This window comes from Peromyscus eremicus, chromosome 11 (genome assembly GCF_949786415.1).
Source record: "Peromyscus eremicus chromosome 11, PerEre_H2_v1, whole genome shotgun sequence".
In the NCBI taxonomy this organism is placed as follows: domain Eukaryota; kingdom Metazoa; phylum Chordata; class Mammalia; order Rodentia; family Cricetidae; genus Peromyscus; species Peromyscus eremicus.
This window is the reverse complement of record NC_081427.1, coordinates 47,983,850-48,000,427: the sequence shown is the minus strand read 5'-3', so window position 1 is coordinate 48,000,427 and position 16,578 is coordinate 47,983,850. Positions and strand designations below refer to the sequence as shown.

Below are 16,578 nucleotides of genomic sequence, written 5' to 3'. Positions count from 1 at the left end.
TATCACTATAAAGTATGCCACAGTGTGGCTATATAACACATATGCATACTCTGCTTTGTGATGCTTCAATGTAGGTTAGCGCCTACTCATCTTGACCAGTGTCTGAAAATTTCTTTAGGGTACAAGCCTAGGAATTCTAACGTTCTGGTCATGGGCCATGACATTTTGAAGTTCCCTGAACACCGACAGTCTAGAGGAGGCCTGGGGCTGGTGGCTGGCAGGCAGCAAGGCAGGGACTAGGGTTTCTCCGTCCTCATGTCTGCTGCCAGGGCTGCACCTGGGATCACAGTTGAAGAGCCGGCGCTTTAGGAAGAGGAAACCGATTTCATTACTTCTTCTGAAAAGATGTGGCTGGTGAGGTTTTATTAGGTGCCTGAAGTTAGCCTGCTGTACAATTTTAGCAAGCAGATTTTCGAACTAAAAATAGGTAACAGAAACACCCAGTGTGAATGACTGCATCAAGAGCTAAATTCCTGATGTGCTCCACTGGTGGTACGGTCCTGTGCACTTACCTGCTCCTGGTGCTGCTGCGTTGAGGTGGCCCAGCACCAGGATGTGGTGTTTGGAGAGCATGGCAGCAGAGTGCTACCGTCCTGAATGCATTCATAACACCCAGGCAATGGCCTGGACAGAGAATATTAATTTGCCTGTGTATTTCTCACAAATTAAAGTGCGAGTCCTACTGGTCTGGCTATTTTTATATGTTTATATACAAAAAGAGTCATCAATGTTAATGTTTTTATTTTATAATTTTTTATTTTATATCAAAGTGTCAGAGAAGTTCCCCTTATTCTTTCTGTGAGCACTTATAAAAATCTTGACAAGAAGACTTCACACATTTCAGGGTAAAGGGGCATAAACAGGCTTATACAGTCTGCAAATGGTTAACGTTTAAACTGGAAAGAAACTGATTTTATTTCAGATTTAGCAATATAAAAGGTCAATTAAGGACAAAAAATGTATCAGTAACCAAAAGCATTTGCTTACATCATTCCAAATTTACAAAACAAATTTTCTGAGCCAGAGAACAGGTTCAGACATACTTTCACACCCGTCCGTGCTGCCGCGGTCCACGGCTGTCACAAGGTCACTGACTGCGGGCACGCTGCCAGCAGCTCTGGCGCCACCACGCTGCTCTCACCTCCTTTCCTTCTTCTCTCTCAGCAGCTTCTTGCTCTCCTCCCTTCTCCTTTTGTTCACTGGGTTCCGAGGATCGTAGATCTCAAACGTGTCTGAGTCCTGCATGCTCGCGTCCTTCACCTTCCTGCTTCTGTCCTCAAACTGGAGCACGTGTGACATCCTGAAGAAGAGCAGAGAGGCCCAGTGAACTCAGGCTGGGAACCCCAAGTAGAAATTTATCCCCCACTCTCACACAGGGAACCAGGCAGCCGCTGGCACCAGGAGGGGTCGCTGCTTACAGGTGCCCATCTCACCTGGAAAGCGGTTCTACAAAACACATGCTGTGGTGAGGAATCTCACTCAGGGGCGGAGTGTCGAGCATGTGCAAAGCCCTGGGTTTGGGTCCCCAGAACTGCATAGCAGAAACAAAGCAAAACTTTGGAAAACATGCCCATCTACTTTGCATTTCTAGGAGTCTTTGCACTCATGCTCAGTGCGGATTCCTCCCGGTAAGAAACTATGATTTCTACCTGCGAGTCTCCTAAAACCACATTTGGACCTCTGTCCTCTTTCTTTAAGAGTACACTCAACCATAGAGAGCCAGCTGTGGAGCCAGATGCCAGCCAATAACCAGACCTATCTGCTGTTTGTGTTCTGAGTGGTTCAAAGGGTCAAAACCAAGGATTACACTAAAAACAAAACAAAGACCAAGCCCCCCCCAAAAAAATCCCACCTTTAAATGATGTGTTAGGGCTGATGTGCAGCTCAGTGGCAGAGCATTTGCCTTGCATGCATAAGGTCCTGGGTTCAATCCCCAGTACCACTAGCAAATTAACAAAAACCAAATAAACAGTGACAAAAGTGTGCATCTATAAGATAAACATTTAAAAAATAACCAAAAGTGATGTTCAAATTGTGTTGTGGCTGTCTTTTCTGGGAGGGTCTGAGCTTTTCTATCCTAAAGGGACTGGAACTTCTGGCGTAACTCCATGAACTACTTTTCTCCTCTCACTGTTGATTACAGAAAGTTTACTATCCTGCTTTCCTACTTGAGCAAATGCTCACTGGTCTTAAGGTATCAGCATGTGCTTGATTTCTAAGTGGTCATAAGCTAGCCATCCTTAGCAGCAGGGAGCTGTGCCAGCCCTTAGCTGTGCCCCCATTGTGAGGAGTCAGCAGTAAACAGCCGAGTCACAAGACGTCAGGGCAATTGAACGAATTAGGAAAGAGAAAAATTCAGTTTTCATATGAATAAACAAAAGTGGTAAGAATTTTCTACTAGTTATTTAAGTGAAAAAGTCCAGTTAGTATCAGTGCATCTTAAATACGTATTTCCTTCATCATAGCAGACAGGGGAAAAAAAGAAAAAACCCTGCACACGATGCCCCTTGGAACTTTCAGAGGAGCTCACACATGACAGTGATTTCCTTTGATCTGTCTAAGCAGAGATCTGGACAGTTGGTACTGTCAGGAACCCCTACTCTTTCCCCTGCAGCAGCATGGATGATGAGTGACATTTATTTGTATAGAAAACTCTATGAGTATGTTCAGATTTTGAAGATTCCTGAAGAGATTTTGGGAGGAAAGGAAAATATTATAGATACTGCCCTTTTGGGGATATGCATACAGACCATTACTACTTCCTCCTGTTCTACTTTAGAAGGTCATGGTGATGCAGTGAGTATCAGTGACATACAGATGACCTACATCATATTTACACAGGGTAAACCATATTCAAATTACTATGTGTTATCATTAATAATACAGTTTGTTCTGACTTTAATAACTGATCTCAACACAGGAATGAGCGGCATCACACATGAGAACTTCTGACTTCTAACAGGTCCATTACGTACATATGTGGATTCCTTACAGACTCTGATTTTCTTGTGTTTTAAATTTCCTATGGTGTTTATTTGGGTGTTAGCCTCTGAGAGTGCCCAATTCCTTGAAAAAGTTGATTTTTTTTTTCAGTAACCAGGGAAATAAGGAACCAGTAGCTCCAGCTGGAAACACAACTGGATTTAACCAATTAATGTTGACTTACCTAGGTCTAAACAATCAGTGACAGCTCACGTCACTTCTGAAAGTCAACTACCAGCAGCAACTTCTTGCTTCTGAACATTGGCTAATCGGTGGCAGACTCACTCAAGTGAAGTGCTTCTGAAAGCCAGCTAAACAGCATCAGCCTGTACTACTGAGGCTGCTGCTAAGCCCTAAGCAATTCCCCTCCTCCTGGACTCTACAGAACATCTTCAACTTGCTTCCCTTGGCGTGCTGGACAGGTGAGAGTTATCTGAGAGGAGAGAACCCCAATTGAGAAACTGCCTCCATAAGATCTGGCTGTAAGGCATTTTCTTGGTTGGTGGTTGATGGGGGAGGGCCCCGCCCACATGAGTGGTGCCATCCCTGGGCTTGTGGTCCTGGGTTCTATAAGAAAGCAGGATAAGCAAGGCACAAGGAGCAAGTCAGTAAGCAGCACCGCTCCATGGTATCTACATCAGCTCCTGCCTCCAGGTTCCTGCCCCATTTGAGCTCTGTCCTGACTTCCTTTGACGATGAACAGTGATGTGGAAGTGTAAGCCAAAGAAACTCTTTCCTCTCCAACTTGCTTTTTGGTCATGTTGTTTGGTCACAGAGGTAGACACTTGGAGGGAGACAGTGGATAAAGTAAAGCTCTTTATATTTTGGTAATGCACTGTATGACGAGGCCTCTCCTCCCATAATCCTGCAGTCTGTCCTGTGCACCCCACAAAGTGTACCCTAGGAAGGGGAGCAAGTGCAATAGAGCGGCAAGGCTGTCCTGCTGAAGGCCCTTTACACACCACGGGAGCTCAGGCCCTGCGCTGTGAGCTCCTAACAGTCTCCCATCACCGACACCTAAGTGAACACCTAAGCTGGAATCACATGTCTTTCAAAACAATTGTATTTAATACTTTGATATTGACGCTTCACTTACCCCACTACCCTAGTTAGGTTATTAGCCTTTCCACAAATTCATTGTTCTGTTTAAAAAAATGATCCCACATTCTGCCTCCAATACAGACTTTTTTTTATAACATCTATTTCCAGTAGAGATTATTCATGTTTCAAAATGACTTTATCAGACTTTGTCAATTAAAAACATAAAAAGGTACCTTCCTCCTTTCAATGCCATGAGACAATCTAGCAACTATTGGACTTGGTTGGTTCTGGTATAATACATGAAATCTAGGCAAGTGAGCCACAGAACCAAGTCTACAGGAAGAAACCTCTCTCACAAATCTGAAAAACATAGAAAGCCATAAATTAAAGGAGCTGTCTGCTTCAGCTGTTTGTTTCATACGCCTCTGCTACAGAGGTCCAAATTTTTGATTAATAGCAATCTTCAACCCAGAGGAAAGGAGGGGCTCTCAGCTTACAGACTACTTCAGATTTAATACCACAACACTTGGGATGGCTGGCTACTCCACAATAGTGTGGAATCTTTATTAGCAAAGAATGGCTCACCCATTTATCTTTCCACATGCTTTGGTCACTTCATTTTTAAAGTGAAAACAAAGTAGTTATTATGATTTTGGGTATAATAAACTCCTGACCTCTGTGCCTCCATAAATCACACACTGTATGAATTGAAAGCTTGCCCACACTTCAGTCTCCTGGGAGGGTACATATGCAGACTGAGAACTTATTTCATCCATCCTGGAGGTGCTGGCACTTCAGTCTTGTACATCCCAATAACTTAGTCTTATCCACTCGGTGACTGGTTATAAAACTGACCAATCAGAGCAATGAACTCTTGTGGAGTTAATTACACACTAATCATTTACATGTGAGAATTTCAGAACTTGTTTACTTGAAGGCAAAGACAGAAGTTTCATTCGGATTAACACAATCTTTAGCATAGATTTATGAGATGGGGCCTTCCTATCTCCAGAGTGGTGTCGTACAAGGAATTTTATTCGGATGTGGGACTGTGTAAAAGTATAAACAAAGTAAACAAATGGTTTTTTACTGACATGACATTCAGTATTAAAGTTCTCAGATAACTGGAAGACAAATTATGGGATGGCAATGACATCTACACAAAAGCCAGAAGATCTGATTCTGAGCTCAGTACAGAATCCCAACATTAGCAACTCATTTCTGATTAAAATGAAGTGAAATGATTTATCCCAAGAGAATGTAAACAGCTCTCTTGCTAAAAGATTTCATAGCCATTCCTTCTCATTTCCAAGTCACCCCAATTTAAGAACATTTCCCTCTTGAAATAAACACGTTTATTTTGTTTTCTGAGATGGATTTACTATGCACCCAGGGCTGGCCTGGTAACTTTCTGGGTGCTAGGATTACAGCTATGTGCCACCATGTCTGGCTCAAGAAACAATTATTCTGCTATTCTGCTTTATTGTTTTAATTACTTAACTATTCTTCCTCTTCAGAGTCTTCTAGATTCTGAATAGCATTTCTTATTCATTTCTCTTATCATATGCCTTTACTCAGGAACACTATCAGATCAGACTAAAATAGTTCAGGCAGAAACATGCGGCATTCCAACGTGTAGCGCTTCCTATCTCCCCAACCTGACTTAGCTGTTCATCACCTCTCACTATTTTGTAACTGTCTTTTACTGAACTGGAGGAGACGCAGGTGTCTGAGACAGTGTATGCCTGCTTCACAGCTGTATGCCCAGTGCTGAGCACGGTGGTTTTTCATGAGAATGAAATCCTCAGACCCTTGGTACTGGCCAAGCCTGGCACCAGGTTTGCTAGGCAACCACTTGACCTTTTGTGGGTAGGAGCTGTCTTTTATTTTAATGATAAGCTTCCTGAAACACCTACTGGGCTGCAGAGAGTCTCAAGTCTATTTTCCATGACTTTTGCCAGCTCAGCACACACTAATGGTTGCTCTTACACTGCACTCTATCAGGCACCGCAAGGTTTTGCCCCCTGACAGACTTCAGGGGGAGACCCCTCCTGCTCCTCTGCACCTCCCACAGCTCCTAATGGAGAGCTCCGGGAGAGGATTTGTTTTGAAAGTAACATTTTTCTAAGTGCTTTTAGAACCCTTCCATTAGACGAAGGGTGCATGTGAAAATCAGCTGAGTGTTTTTAAAAACCATTCCTGCCAGGGTTCTATCTTCAAAGGTATCCTAGAATTTAATTATTCTAGCATAAGGGTCCCAGAACTAATCATTAAACACTTCTCACTGGTTATTTTTAAACGTAAGGAGCATAGAGCCGAAGATGAAAAACCTTTATCTTTCTGCACTGACTGATTTAATTCCGTTTACCTTTGCTTTGTTCCTTCACAGTGAGAGAAGAGCAGGTTCCTGGGGGGGGGGGGGCATTTATACTATTTTATTTTTGTGTACGAGTGTTTCTCCATATATCTGTATACCATGTGTGTGCCTGGTGCCCATGGAGGTCAGAAGAGGGTGCTAGGTGGAGTTATGGTTAGTTGATAACTACTGTGTAGCTGCTGGGAACCCAAGCCAGGTCCTCTTGCAAGAGCAGCACGTGCTCTTAACTGCTCATCATCTTTCCAGCCCCAAGACTGGGTTCACAATGACAAACTTAACACATCTGACAAGGCTTAAGTGGTCCCCATCTGCTCCGCAAACTGAGTAATTCCAAGGGCATAGTCCAGTCCTTGTAAGTGGTATGAAAACGAGGCAATGAGCTAGACTCAATCATCCGCTCAACAAACATCTGAGGGCTTCTTCTGAGTGAGTCCACTGCTAGCTACTGACAGCAAAAAGGCAAATGTGACCCAGGCTCTGCTCTCCAGAAGCAAACTGTTTATTTGGGAGAACACACAGACACCACAATGTGGCAAACATGTGTTTTGGAATGTTAACAAAGTGTGAGACAATAATCAGAGCATCCACTGATAGTGTTCTCCAAAAGCTTTCCCATGCCGCCTGGCGGCATTTGCACTGGCTATGGAGAGGCAAGGAAGAGATTATCACCCCCTCCTTTTTCTCTGCAGAGCTGGAGGCTGAACCCAGGCCTGTGCAAGCTGGGTAGGCACTCTACCGCTGAGCTACACCCCTAGCCGACCAGTCCCTTCTCACAGGCAACTTCTGAGAAGGTAGAGGAATCTGTATGCTGCTGACCAGGTGGTTTCATGACAGTTTTCAGAGGTAACAGGCTTTTATCTGCAATGACGGAGTTTTAACCCTGAGAATCAGTTAACATAAGTTCAGTGCTAGGTCTAGTCAGACAAAAATCAGAATGGCCGGGCGGTGGTGGCGCACGCCTTTAATCCCAGCACTCGGGAGGCAGAGCCAGGAGGATCTCTGTGAGTTCGAGGCCGGCCTGGGCTACCAAGTGAGTTCCAGGAAAGGCGCAAAGCTACACAGAGAAACCCTGTCTCGAAAAAGACAAAACAAAAAAAACAAAAAAAAATCAGAATGGGGAGTGCTCATTCTGGAATACAAGAAACTACCATGTAGCTCTAAAGGGAGGATCACAAGGGAACCCCAGGCTGGCCTTTGTTTGAAGCAGTTCCAAAAGAGACACTGCAAAGGCCCCAAGCACGAGGCACATCTTTGGGGAAAACACTGCCTAGAAACAGCATTGACTTCCATCACGAATCTTGTTAATATCTTAAACCCTGTTTCTGGAATTCCAGTCCCAGCTTCTTTTTCTATTTACAGTTAAGACGCCAGCTATGACCCCATCCAACTGTGGGTCTGAGGGTAAGAAGCAGGGCCCAGGATCTGTCCCTGTGAGGATGGGTGTCTGACAATGTCAGGGGTGAAATCAGGAAGGGTTGTAGGGTTGCACTGTGGCCCATGACAATTTCCCGGTCTTTTCTTCTTTCTCTCTCTACCCACCTCCCCTCATATATTTTCTTTTTCTTTTCTTTTCTTTTTTTCTTCAGAAAATGCAGCAAATCTAGCTGTGAAAAACCTTATGGTTTAAACCCTTTGGTCCATTATCTACAGAAGGAACCCTAAATTTCTTATGTGTCCTCTTTTTTTTTTTTTTTTTTTTTCCTTTTTTTGGTTTTGGTTTTTCAAGACAGGGTTTCTCTGTGTAGCTTTGCGCCTTTCCTGGAACTCACTCTGTAGCCCAGGCTGGCCTCGAACTCACAGAGATCTGCCTGCCTCTGCCTCCTGAGTGCTGGGATTAAAGGCATGCGCCACCACTGCCCGGTCCATGCCTTCTTTAATCTGGCTTTCACATGCCTCGCCATGATCTACATGATCCCCTATCTTCCATTCCAGACATGCTAGACTCTTGGGAGCTTCCTGAAGAATGCCTGCTTTCTCCAACCTCCTTGCTGCCTCTGTATTTCCACATCTTCTCTCTCTCTTTCCTCCCTGTCCTTGGCTGTGCCATCACCCTGGCTCCTGCTTGGCTTGCTTTCTTGACCTCCCTGACAGTCGAGACCATGGCTCTAGCCTTCTTTTTGCAAGCCCGCCTCTCTGGGGTGCTGTGAAGAACAGAGCTGTTTCATTGGCCTTTGCACCTCATCATCCAGCAGTGCTTGTTCAGAAGAATGCTGATGATAAGTACTTGTAAACAAGTCAGTATTTCTGGGACTCCTATCACCTCTAAAAAGACCTTTGGCTAGAATACTGATTGTCTTTACTTTTCTCCTTGATAGTTTTAATATACAATTCCAAATTATTTAGCAATTACAGGTTATATAAACTCCTTAGTTTCCAGGCAAGTAATTCACCTTTCAAACGTTCTAGCAAAGAAAAGGGCTAGTTAGTACTAAAAGCAAGGAATTTCTTCAGACAGCACATTTGTGCTATAATAATCTAGTGCTGACCTGTCTCAAATGGGCCAATTAAACAGCTTAAAGATTAACATCTGCTCACGTTTTCTCACACTGAAGTGTGGGAAACACACTCACTGTCTTCAGACAGCCTTCTAATTCCTGGTTTGAATGACCTTGTCACTCTTTGAGAACATACACATAATTTGTTATAACACAATTGGTTTGCATATTGTGATGACTTTGTATTTCCTTATTAACTTAGAATTCTTAAGAAACCCAACTAAATAGCTCCTGGTTATTATTTCAGTTTGTCATTCTTTAGACTACAGATCACAAATGAACATGATTTGGGGGAATGGTTTGAAAGGTGGAAACAGCCTTTGTTTGTAAATACACATTTCAGCAAGACAAAACAGTTTCTAAGTGTTGCCTCCATTGAGTCTTTGAAGGACCACAATGCTCTGCTAGAAACAGACTAAAGCATACTTCTTTCTGTCCATGTCACTTCTTTGGAATGTTCTATCTCCTCCTTTTCTGGTCATTTCAAAGCCCATTTCTTCCTAAAACTGTTTCTCACTGCTTTGGTCCTCAGAATCTGCTCCTACATTTGAAGTTCTTCAGTATTTCCTAGGGAGACCTGCATGAATGAAGTCAGACTCACTCATCAGGCTGTGGGAATCACAGGCCTGCTTCCTTACCTGTGATGAGAAGACGGTGAAGTCCAGCCTGTTCACTTCACACCACGGCAAAGGGGTCTGAATATCGCTTTAACCTATGTACTTCCTGTGTCTTTCTCAGGACTATAACTAAATTCCATGGACCTGGTGTCTTACAAACAGGAATTTATTTTCCACAGTTTGAAGACAAAAACTGAGTCACTCGACTAGGGCACTCTCTCCTTGGTCTACAAGATGGCTTCTTCTTACTGTGTCCCCACACAGTGTGAGTGGAAAGAGAACTCTTGTCTTTTTTTCTTCCTAGAGGAACACTAATCTCTTCATGGTGGTTTCACCCTTATGATCTATCTCATTGACACCTAATTTCTTCCCAAATGCTCTACCTCCAAATATTACCATATAGGGTATTAGACCTTCAGCACCTGAATCTGTGTGTGTGACTAACTATACTACCTACAAACTATGTTTGTACAAAAAATATTTATCACTTTCATAGTTTGGCATTTTATAATACTGACATTCATTATTTTTATGTTATATCATCATATACATACACTTTACTTGGACCCAATCAGCCGTGGATGCTTACATGTACATTTATTTCTAAATATGATCTGCTTCTATCAGACCACAAACTAGTCAGGGACACTATTTATAGTAAGAATTAAAGTAGACTAACGCTGAGAGGAAAAGGAAAGATATGCTAAAAGGTTTCTTCAACTTCCAAGAAGGCACACTAGGAGTATGTGTTCATAGTGGACAGCCTTTGGGACAAATTGAGACTGGTCACCTCTAAGCCTGGAGTGGACTTTTTACTAGGTATCGGCCTTACCAGTATCGAGTTCTCTAGCTTCCAGTGCCCAGGCTATGACAAAATAAATGTCTGTCAAAGCTATCCAGCATACTGATCACACAAAACCACTCAACATTTACCCTATGTCTTTTCCCTTGTAAGGACTTCATCCAGGACATCTAAGTACATTTCACTGTCGTATTTCCTTAGGCTATATCTTGTCTCTCTGTGTGTGTGTGTGTGTGTGTGTGTGTGTGTGTGTGTGTGTGTGTGTGTGTGTGTGTGCATGCGCATGCAGAGGCCAGAGGAGGACACTGGGTGTCTTCTATTGCTCTGAGCCATATTCTCTTGAGGTAGGGTCTCTCACTGAATCTGGAGGTAGACCAGCAGTCAGCAAGCTGCAGTGATCCTCCTGTCTGCCCTGCCCATTCCCCAGTGCTAGAAAAACAGGAATGCTTGAGGCCAGTCTGGCTTTTCTTTCTTTCTTTTTTCTTTTTTTTTTTTTTGTAGTTTCTGGGGATTTGAAGTCAGGTCTGTTCAGCAAGTGCTTTTACCCACTGAGCCGTCTGCAGGTCGCAGTGTCCTGGTTTTTGTTCCCCTTGTGAATTTTGAGGAGTGCTAGTCAGGTCTTTGCTATGTGCCATGCCACTGCAATCTGATGTTTTTCTTATGGTAAGAAGTGGCTTAAAGGTTCTTGAGCAGGTGGCATTTTTAATCACATGGCATCCCCTTTCTCCTTTTATCAGAAACTATGCTGGCCACTTTTGTTTGTTTCTTTTCCTCTTTCTACTGGTATTCTTATTGGATTATATGAAATTTACAGGATAATACTGTAAATTGGAAAGATAATTTGGTTTTGGATCCAGAGGTGGCACTTACCTATCTCTATAATAGTTTGCAGTTGGTCTTTTACATAAAGATTCAGAGAATTATTAAGTCTGTTGCAACATAATTGATGACTGATGGGTCAGGTTATTTTTAAGAGTTGTTATTTCAGCTCCTCTGCCTTTTATGGCACTCTCAGGACTTTCAGGAGACATGAAGGTCAGCTGGAGTTCTCTCTTCCATTTTGCAGATACCAGAGCTGAGGCTATGGAAGGGCCCAGAGAAGTTCCTACTCTGAAGTTAGAGTCCTAGTTCACAGTCCTGAAAACTGGGGAGCCTAAAGAGAACTGCTGCCACTGCTGGAGAAAGTTTTCTGCTAATGAAAAAACAAAGACCAAAATAGTTTCCAGAAATTTGAAAACTGCTCACAAACACTGGGTACTTATTATAAGTTTGCTAAGAAGGTGCATTACAAAAGTCACGTGTACTTTAGCTATTTAAACTATAAATGTCTATCTGATTAAAAACTTAACATTTCTTATATCTCTTAGGATGTTTAAACATGTTCTAAACAACACTTTTATTTCTGTTTTTAACTATCAGAACGTTATTTTTAGGTTAAAAACTTAAGGATTTTTAATTTTAGATTTTTCTTCATTTCTGATTCCAAGCAACTTACTTAAGAATTAAGAGGTTGGGGTTTAGGTACTAGCATGCATCAAAAAGAAAAGTGCACATCTTTTTCTGAAATGAAGTATGCATCTGAGACCACAGTAACGCATGTGAGCAGATGGGGTAGGCAGGAAAACACACGCGCCCTGAGATGGAAGCAGTTAAAAAAGAGCCCCAGAGAAGCGGGGCTGGGCACTGCCTGGGTCTAGCAGAGCAGGTGGCACAGACAGAGAGGCCTGAGAGGGGGGCGGTGGGATGAGCAAGAAGAGTCAAGATGGAAGGAGGCTTACCTGGGCAACAGAAACTGACCTAAAGGAATTAGACAGACGTGAAGCCAGAAACAAGAGAAATGTTTAAAGCTGACAGTAGGAGAAAAGGAGGAACAGAACTCGAGTTAACAGAATGAAGTTCAGGAAAAGAGGAGCTTAATAGGCATAGACCTTTGGAAAAAGAAAACAACTACAGACAGCAGGGTACTGTCACTGTTCACCACTAACATGGAAAAATCTCCTCGTTCTGAGTTTTAAAGGAACACTGGCCCTCTGGGGTTTTGAAAAGCCAACTCTAAACACTGTCTTTCATTTTCCTTAGTTAAAAACGATTAGTAAATATTGGGTACTGTTAGACTAAATGTGGAAGATATACTTTTCCAAATAACTTCGGCAGCAGGAGAATGCACTTCCTTGGCTTTCTTGCCCATCTAACAGCGTAACACTGAGCAGAACCAGGTGGAAAGATTTAAGATGCTTTCCAGAAGACAACTGCGGTATGTGTTCTTACACCTGCTGGGAGCTTTAACTGACAGTTCCGCCAGGAACATGAACTCTGTGGCCAGCAGACTAACTGCCCCACAGAGGGAAGACACAGCTCCCAGCCAGAAGGTCTCCGAAGCAGCTAGGGCACAGGGCTGGCTGCTCGTCTCACTCAAATCATACCATGATCAAAGCTTCTCTCATGATAGAAAGGTATTTCAGGACAAATTGCATGCAACAATAGAGTCAATGCTGAAGAGCTCCCTTCACTCAGAAGACAAAAGCAGCAGCGGAGGTGACTTCAGAGGCTGGCTGGAGAGCTTAGAATTAAAATAATCACCATTCCAGAGTCAGCAACTCTGATGAGGCCCTATTTATAACGAACCACACTGGCCTTTTGCAGGATTATTTATAGTTCTGTATAAAATGAACAGCAACCAAGGACCCTGGTCTATAATCATATTTCTTCTGGCTTCATTTGATCCCTACCTAAAACCTGGCTAAGAGAGAGGAATGGAATAAAACATTTGTATTACATCGAAATCACGATTTTATGCTATCCAAAGTTGAACAATGTCTGTTCTGCCATATCGCTTCTTGTTTCCACACTTTTGAGTCTAGTCTCATGGACAGAGTCACTATTTCATTAAAATGAGGCATTACTATGCATAAATAAAATAGACACAAAATCCCCAAACCTCAAAATGTATCTCCGACTGTTAAGGATTATGATAGAAACTAAGCTCAAGTTAGCCACTGTAAGTGGTTATAGGTCAACTAAAGAAAAGTTCTAGAAGTTATCAACTGTAACAGAAATGGTACAAATTCCAATTATGGTCCTGACAGATCTACTGACTTCAGTGGTGACTTCTTAAGAACAACGGACAACATCAATGATGACAGCGACACATTTACAGATCACTGACTGCTCTTAACATCTTACTAACCCTTTATAAATAGAACTTCGCTCGATCCCAAACTGACCCCAGCCCCACAAACAAAAAAAGTGCCAGTATTACCCTCACTTTATAATCTGAAAAACAGTGACAGAAAGATTCCATAATTTCTCCAAAATCACAGAGCTAGGAAATTTCCAAGCTGGGATTCAAGATTAGGTCTAACCTTAAACTCCCATGCTCATAACCACTCTATTATTTATATTTCTATGAAAACACACAGGAACTTCTAGGTCAAGCTAAACACACCTATAAATTTCTCCCCAAATTTTAATTCTTCAAATAATACAAATAATGTTAGGGATGTGGAATTTAACATCTTCCAAGATTTACAAGAGGTTGGACAATTTTTTATTTTAAGAGCTACTAAGTCCTAAAGTTACATTGGCAGCTTATTGCTACAGTGGAAAACAACAACACTACTGTATCAGAAAACATGAAAAATATGCAGACTAATTCAGAAAAATCCTTGCTTGGGTGGAAAAACCTCAAATGGCATTTGAAATAGAATGCCATAAAACAGTGATGTATTAAGTTTCCTTATCTAAGGGCTGGGAATGTGGCTAATTTGGTAGAATGTTTTTATGGTGTACAGAAGACCCTGGGCTTGAGCAAACTGGACATGATGGTACAGACCGGTAATTCCTGCACTTGGTGGCGGGGGTAGGGCATGCAAAGCAGAGTGACCAGAAGTTCAAAGTCATCCTTAAATACTTAGAGAGTTTCAGAGTAGCCTTATCTATATGAAACTCTGTTACAAAAACCAACCAACCAACCAACCAACCAACCAACCAACCAACCAACCAACCAGTTTCATCAGAGTAATGCTTTACTTTTTATAGCTTGCTATGATATCTTAATCATTTTGATCTTTCGCCATCTCAAGTTCCTCCCATATAATATACTAACAATATCTAGTTTGTAGGGTTAAATAGGATGGGTGATATGTGAATATTTAGTATTTAACTTATACTTCTACTTTTTTATTTTTCTAGTCAAGGTCTTATTGTAGCTCGGTTGGCCACAAGCCAACTGTGTAGCCAAAGCTAGCTTTGAACTCCAGATCCACCAGCCTCCATCTTCTGAGTGTTGAGATTACAGGCATGTACAACCTTGCCCAATTAAATAATTTCTTTCTTTTCTTCTTTTCTTTGAGACAGAGTCTCATTCTATAGTCCTGGTTGACCTGGAACTTGTTATATAGATCAGGCTGGCCTCAAACTCAGAGAGATCTATCTAACTGCTTCTGCCTCCTGAGTGCTGGGATTAAAGGCACATGCCACTCTCTTGCCCTGCTTTTTTCCCTTTTGTTTTGAGACAAAGTCTCACACTGTAGTTCAGACAAGTCTTGAGCTCAAGGCAACCTTCTTGCCTCAGCTTCCTCTCAGGTGCTGGAATTTTATAGATATATACCATGCCACACACAATTTAAGTTTCTCACTTGGATGTATGAAGATCAGGAGTTCAAAGTCCACCTCAGCTACACTGCAAGTTTGTGCCAACCTGAGTTACATGAGTATTTACCTTAAAAGAAACCAACCAACTACTAACCAATCAACCCACCCACCCACCAACCAACACTCAAAACAAAAGAGCTCAAGTGCAAGTTTATCAGTTTAAATAATTCCTCTAAACAAAGAATGAAACATTATTGCTACATTTGACTCGGCAGTTATCTGCAGTAGTACCAGAGAAGGAAGGGATTATAACTAATTCAAAATGTCAAGTGGTTGAAAGCCTAAGGATCTTTGGAAGAGGGTTTTGTAGCTTGCATTTATACTTGGCCATCCTTGCCGTGTTCTGGGGATTCACAACAGATAAAGCATGAGGAGCTGAGACATCTACTCTGAGACTTGGTTCAAATTTCATGTGTTTCTGGTCAGTGTACCAGAGAGGAAATGGAAAACACCTGACCAAATGTCTCATTAAGAACACACATATACCTGGACCAGAAAGATGGCAATTAAAACACTGTATTCCATTCTTTTTTTCTACATGCTAGTTATTTTCCACGTGTGATCTTTTCCATTTCTTTGAAGGGTTTGTCTAAAGACTAATTATTTCCTTCTTGGCACCAGGGTTGCAATTCAGGTCGAGGCCACCTGTTAAATAATGGGGCTTTTTTCTTCTTTATTATTGATTCCATGGTCTATTGTCTAAGTTTCTTCCAGGTGTGGACAACTCAAAGAAAATACAAATGTAGCACATTATCCACGCAAGCTTTAAAAGTAAAAATGTAAGTGCAGAACAATAAAGGTCCACCTTACCCTCCATGTACTAACCAGTAACATGCTGCCAATAGTAATTAAAAAGTGGGGTACTGGCAGAAGAACAGACAAAAAAATTAATATAAAATAATGAAATGAACTTAAAAATACTCCAGACCTCACTCTGATAATATCAGTTGAAGAAACAGGATTATTCATTCGGTAGGGTACAATTTAGAAACAAAAAGTTCTAACGTTGGCCTAATATACCAAATCAGTTCCAGGTGGGCTTTTGATGGCAGTTAAAAACAAAAATAATGGCACAGAACACTAGGGAAATATATAAGCATATTCATACAATCTTGGGATTATGAAGACTACAAGAATAGCATCAGGCAGAAAACATGTAGGGAAATCCCCACATAAGTAAATTATAAGGCAGTGACAAGTTCTTAAAAATATTTCAACAAAAATAATATCAGTAATATTTAGTAGCTTTTGCATATCAATTAGAAATGTAAAAATAGGGCTGGGGACATGGTTCACGTGGTAAACAGCTTGCATGAAGGCCTATGTTCAATTCCCATCACCACATAAACTTGATGTGGTAACACATATTTGTAATCCCAGGATTTGGGAAGTGGAGGCAAGCAGATTAGAAGTTCAAGGCCACCGTCAATTACACAGTGAGTGTAAGGCCAATCTGGTGTAAAGAAAAACACGTCTCACAAAACAAAAAACAAAAATCCTAACACTAAACACAAAAGACATAAAACATAAACTTCATTACTGAAGCAAAGGGCCAGCCAGATAATGTTTTCAAAGTGTTCAGTTTCACCATTAAGCCAAGAAATACAAATT

At 41.8% G+C, this 16,578-nt stretch overlaps 1 protein-coding gene, 1 long non-coding RNA gene and 1 other non-coding gene across 3 annotated transcripts in view; 2 read left to right on the top strand and 1 right to left on the bottom strand.

The window, feature by feature from the left end:
• Positions 1 to 884: 884 nt before the first annotated feature.
• Cwc27 (CWC27 spliceosome associated cyclophilin) overlaps positions 885 to 16,578 on the bottom strand; it is a 134,440-nt gene continuing 118,746 nt past the window's right edge. The window contains exon 9 of the mRNA XM_059276289.1: positions 885 to 1,300. Within this exon, the coding sequence (XP_059132272.1) occupies positions 1,138 to 1,300 (163 nt within the window). The 3' untranslated portion in view covers positions 885 to 1,137. The remainder of the gene's footprint in view (positions 1,301 to 16,578) is intronic.
• On the top strand, positions 1,872 to 1,948 carry Trnaa-ugc (transfer RNA alanine (anticodon UGC)). Its single transcript has one exon. It is a non-coding gene; the product is annotated as a tRNA-Ala (tRNA).
• On the top strand, positions 7,008 to 11,671 carry LOC131921871 (uncharacterized). The gene is made up of 2 exons (XR_009382126.1): positions 7,008 to 7,243; positions 11,381 to 11,671. It is a non-coding gene; the product is annotated as an uncharacterized LOC131921871 (long non-coding RNA).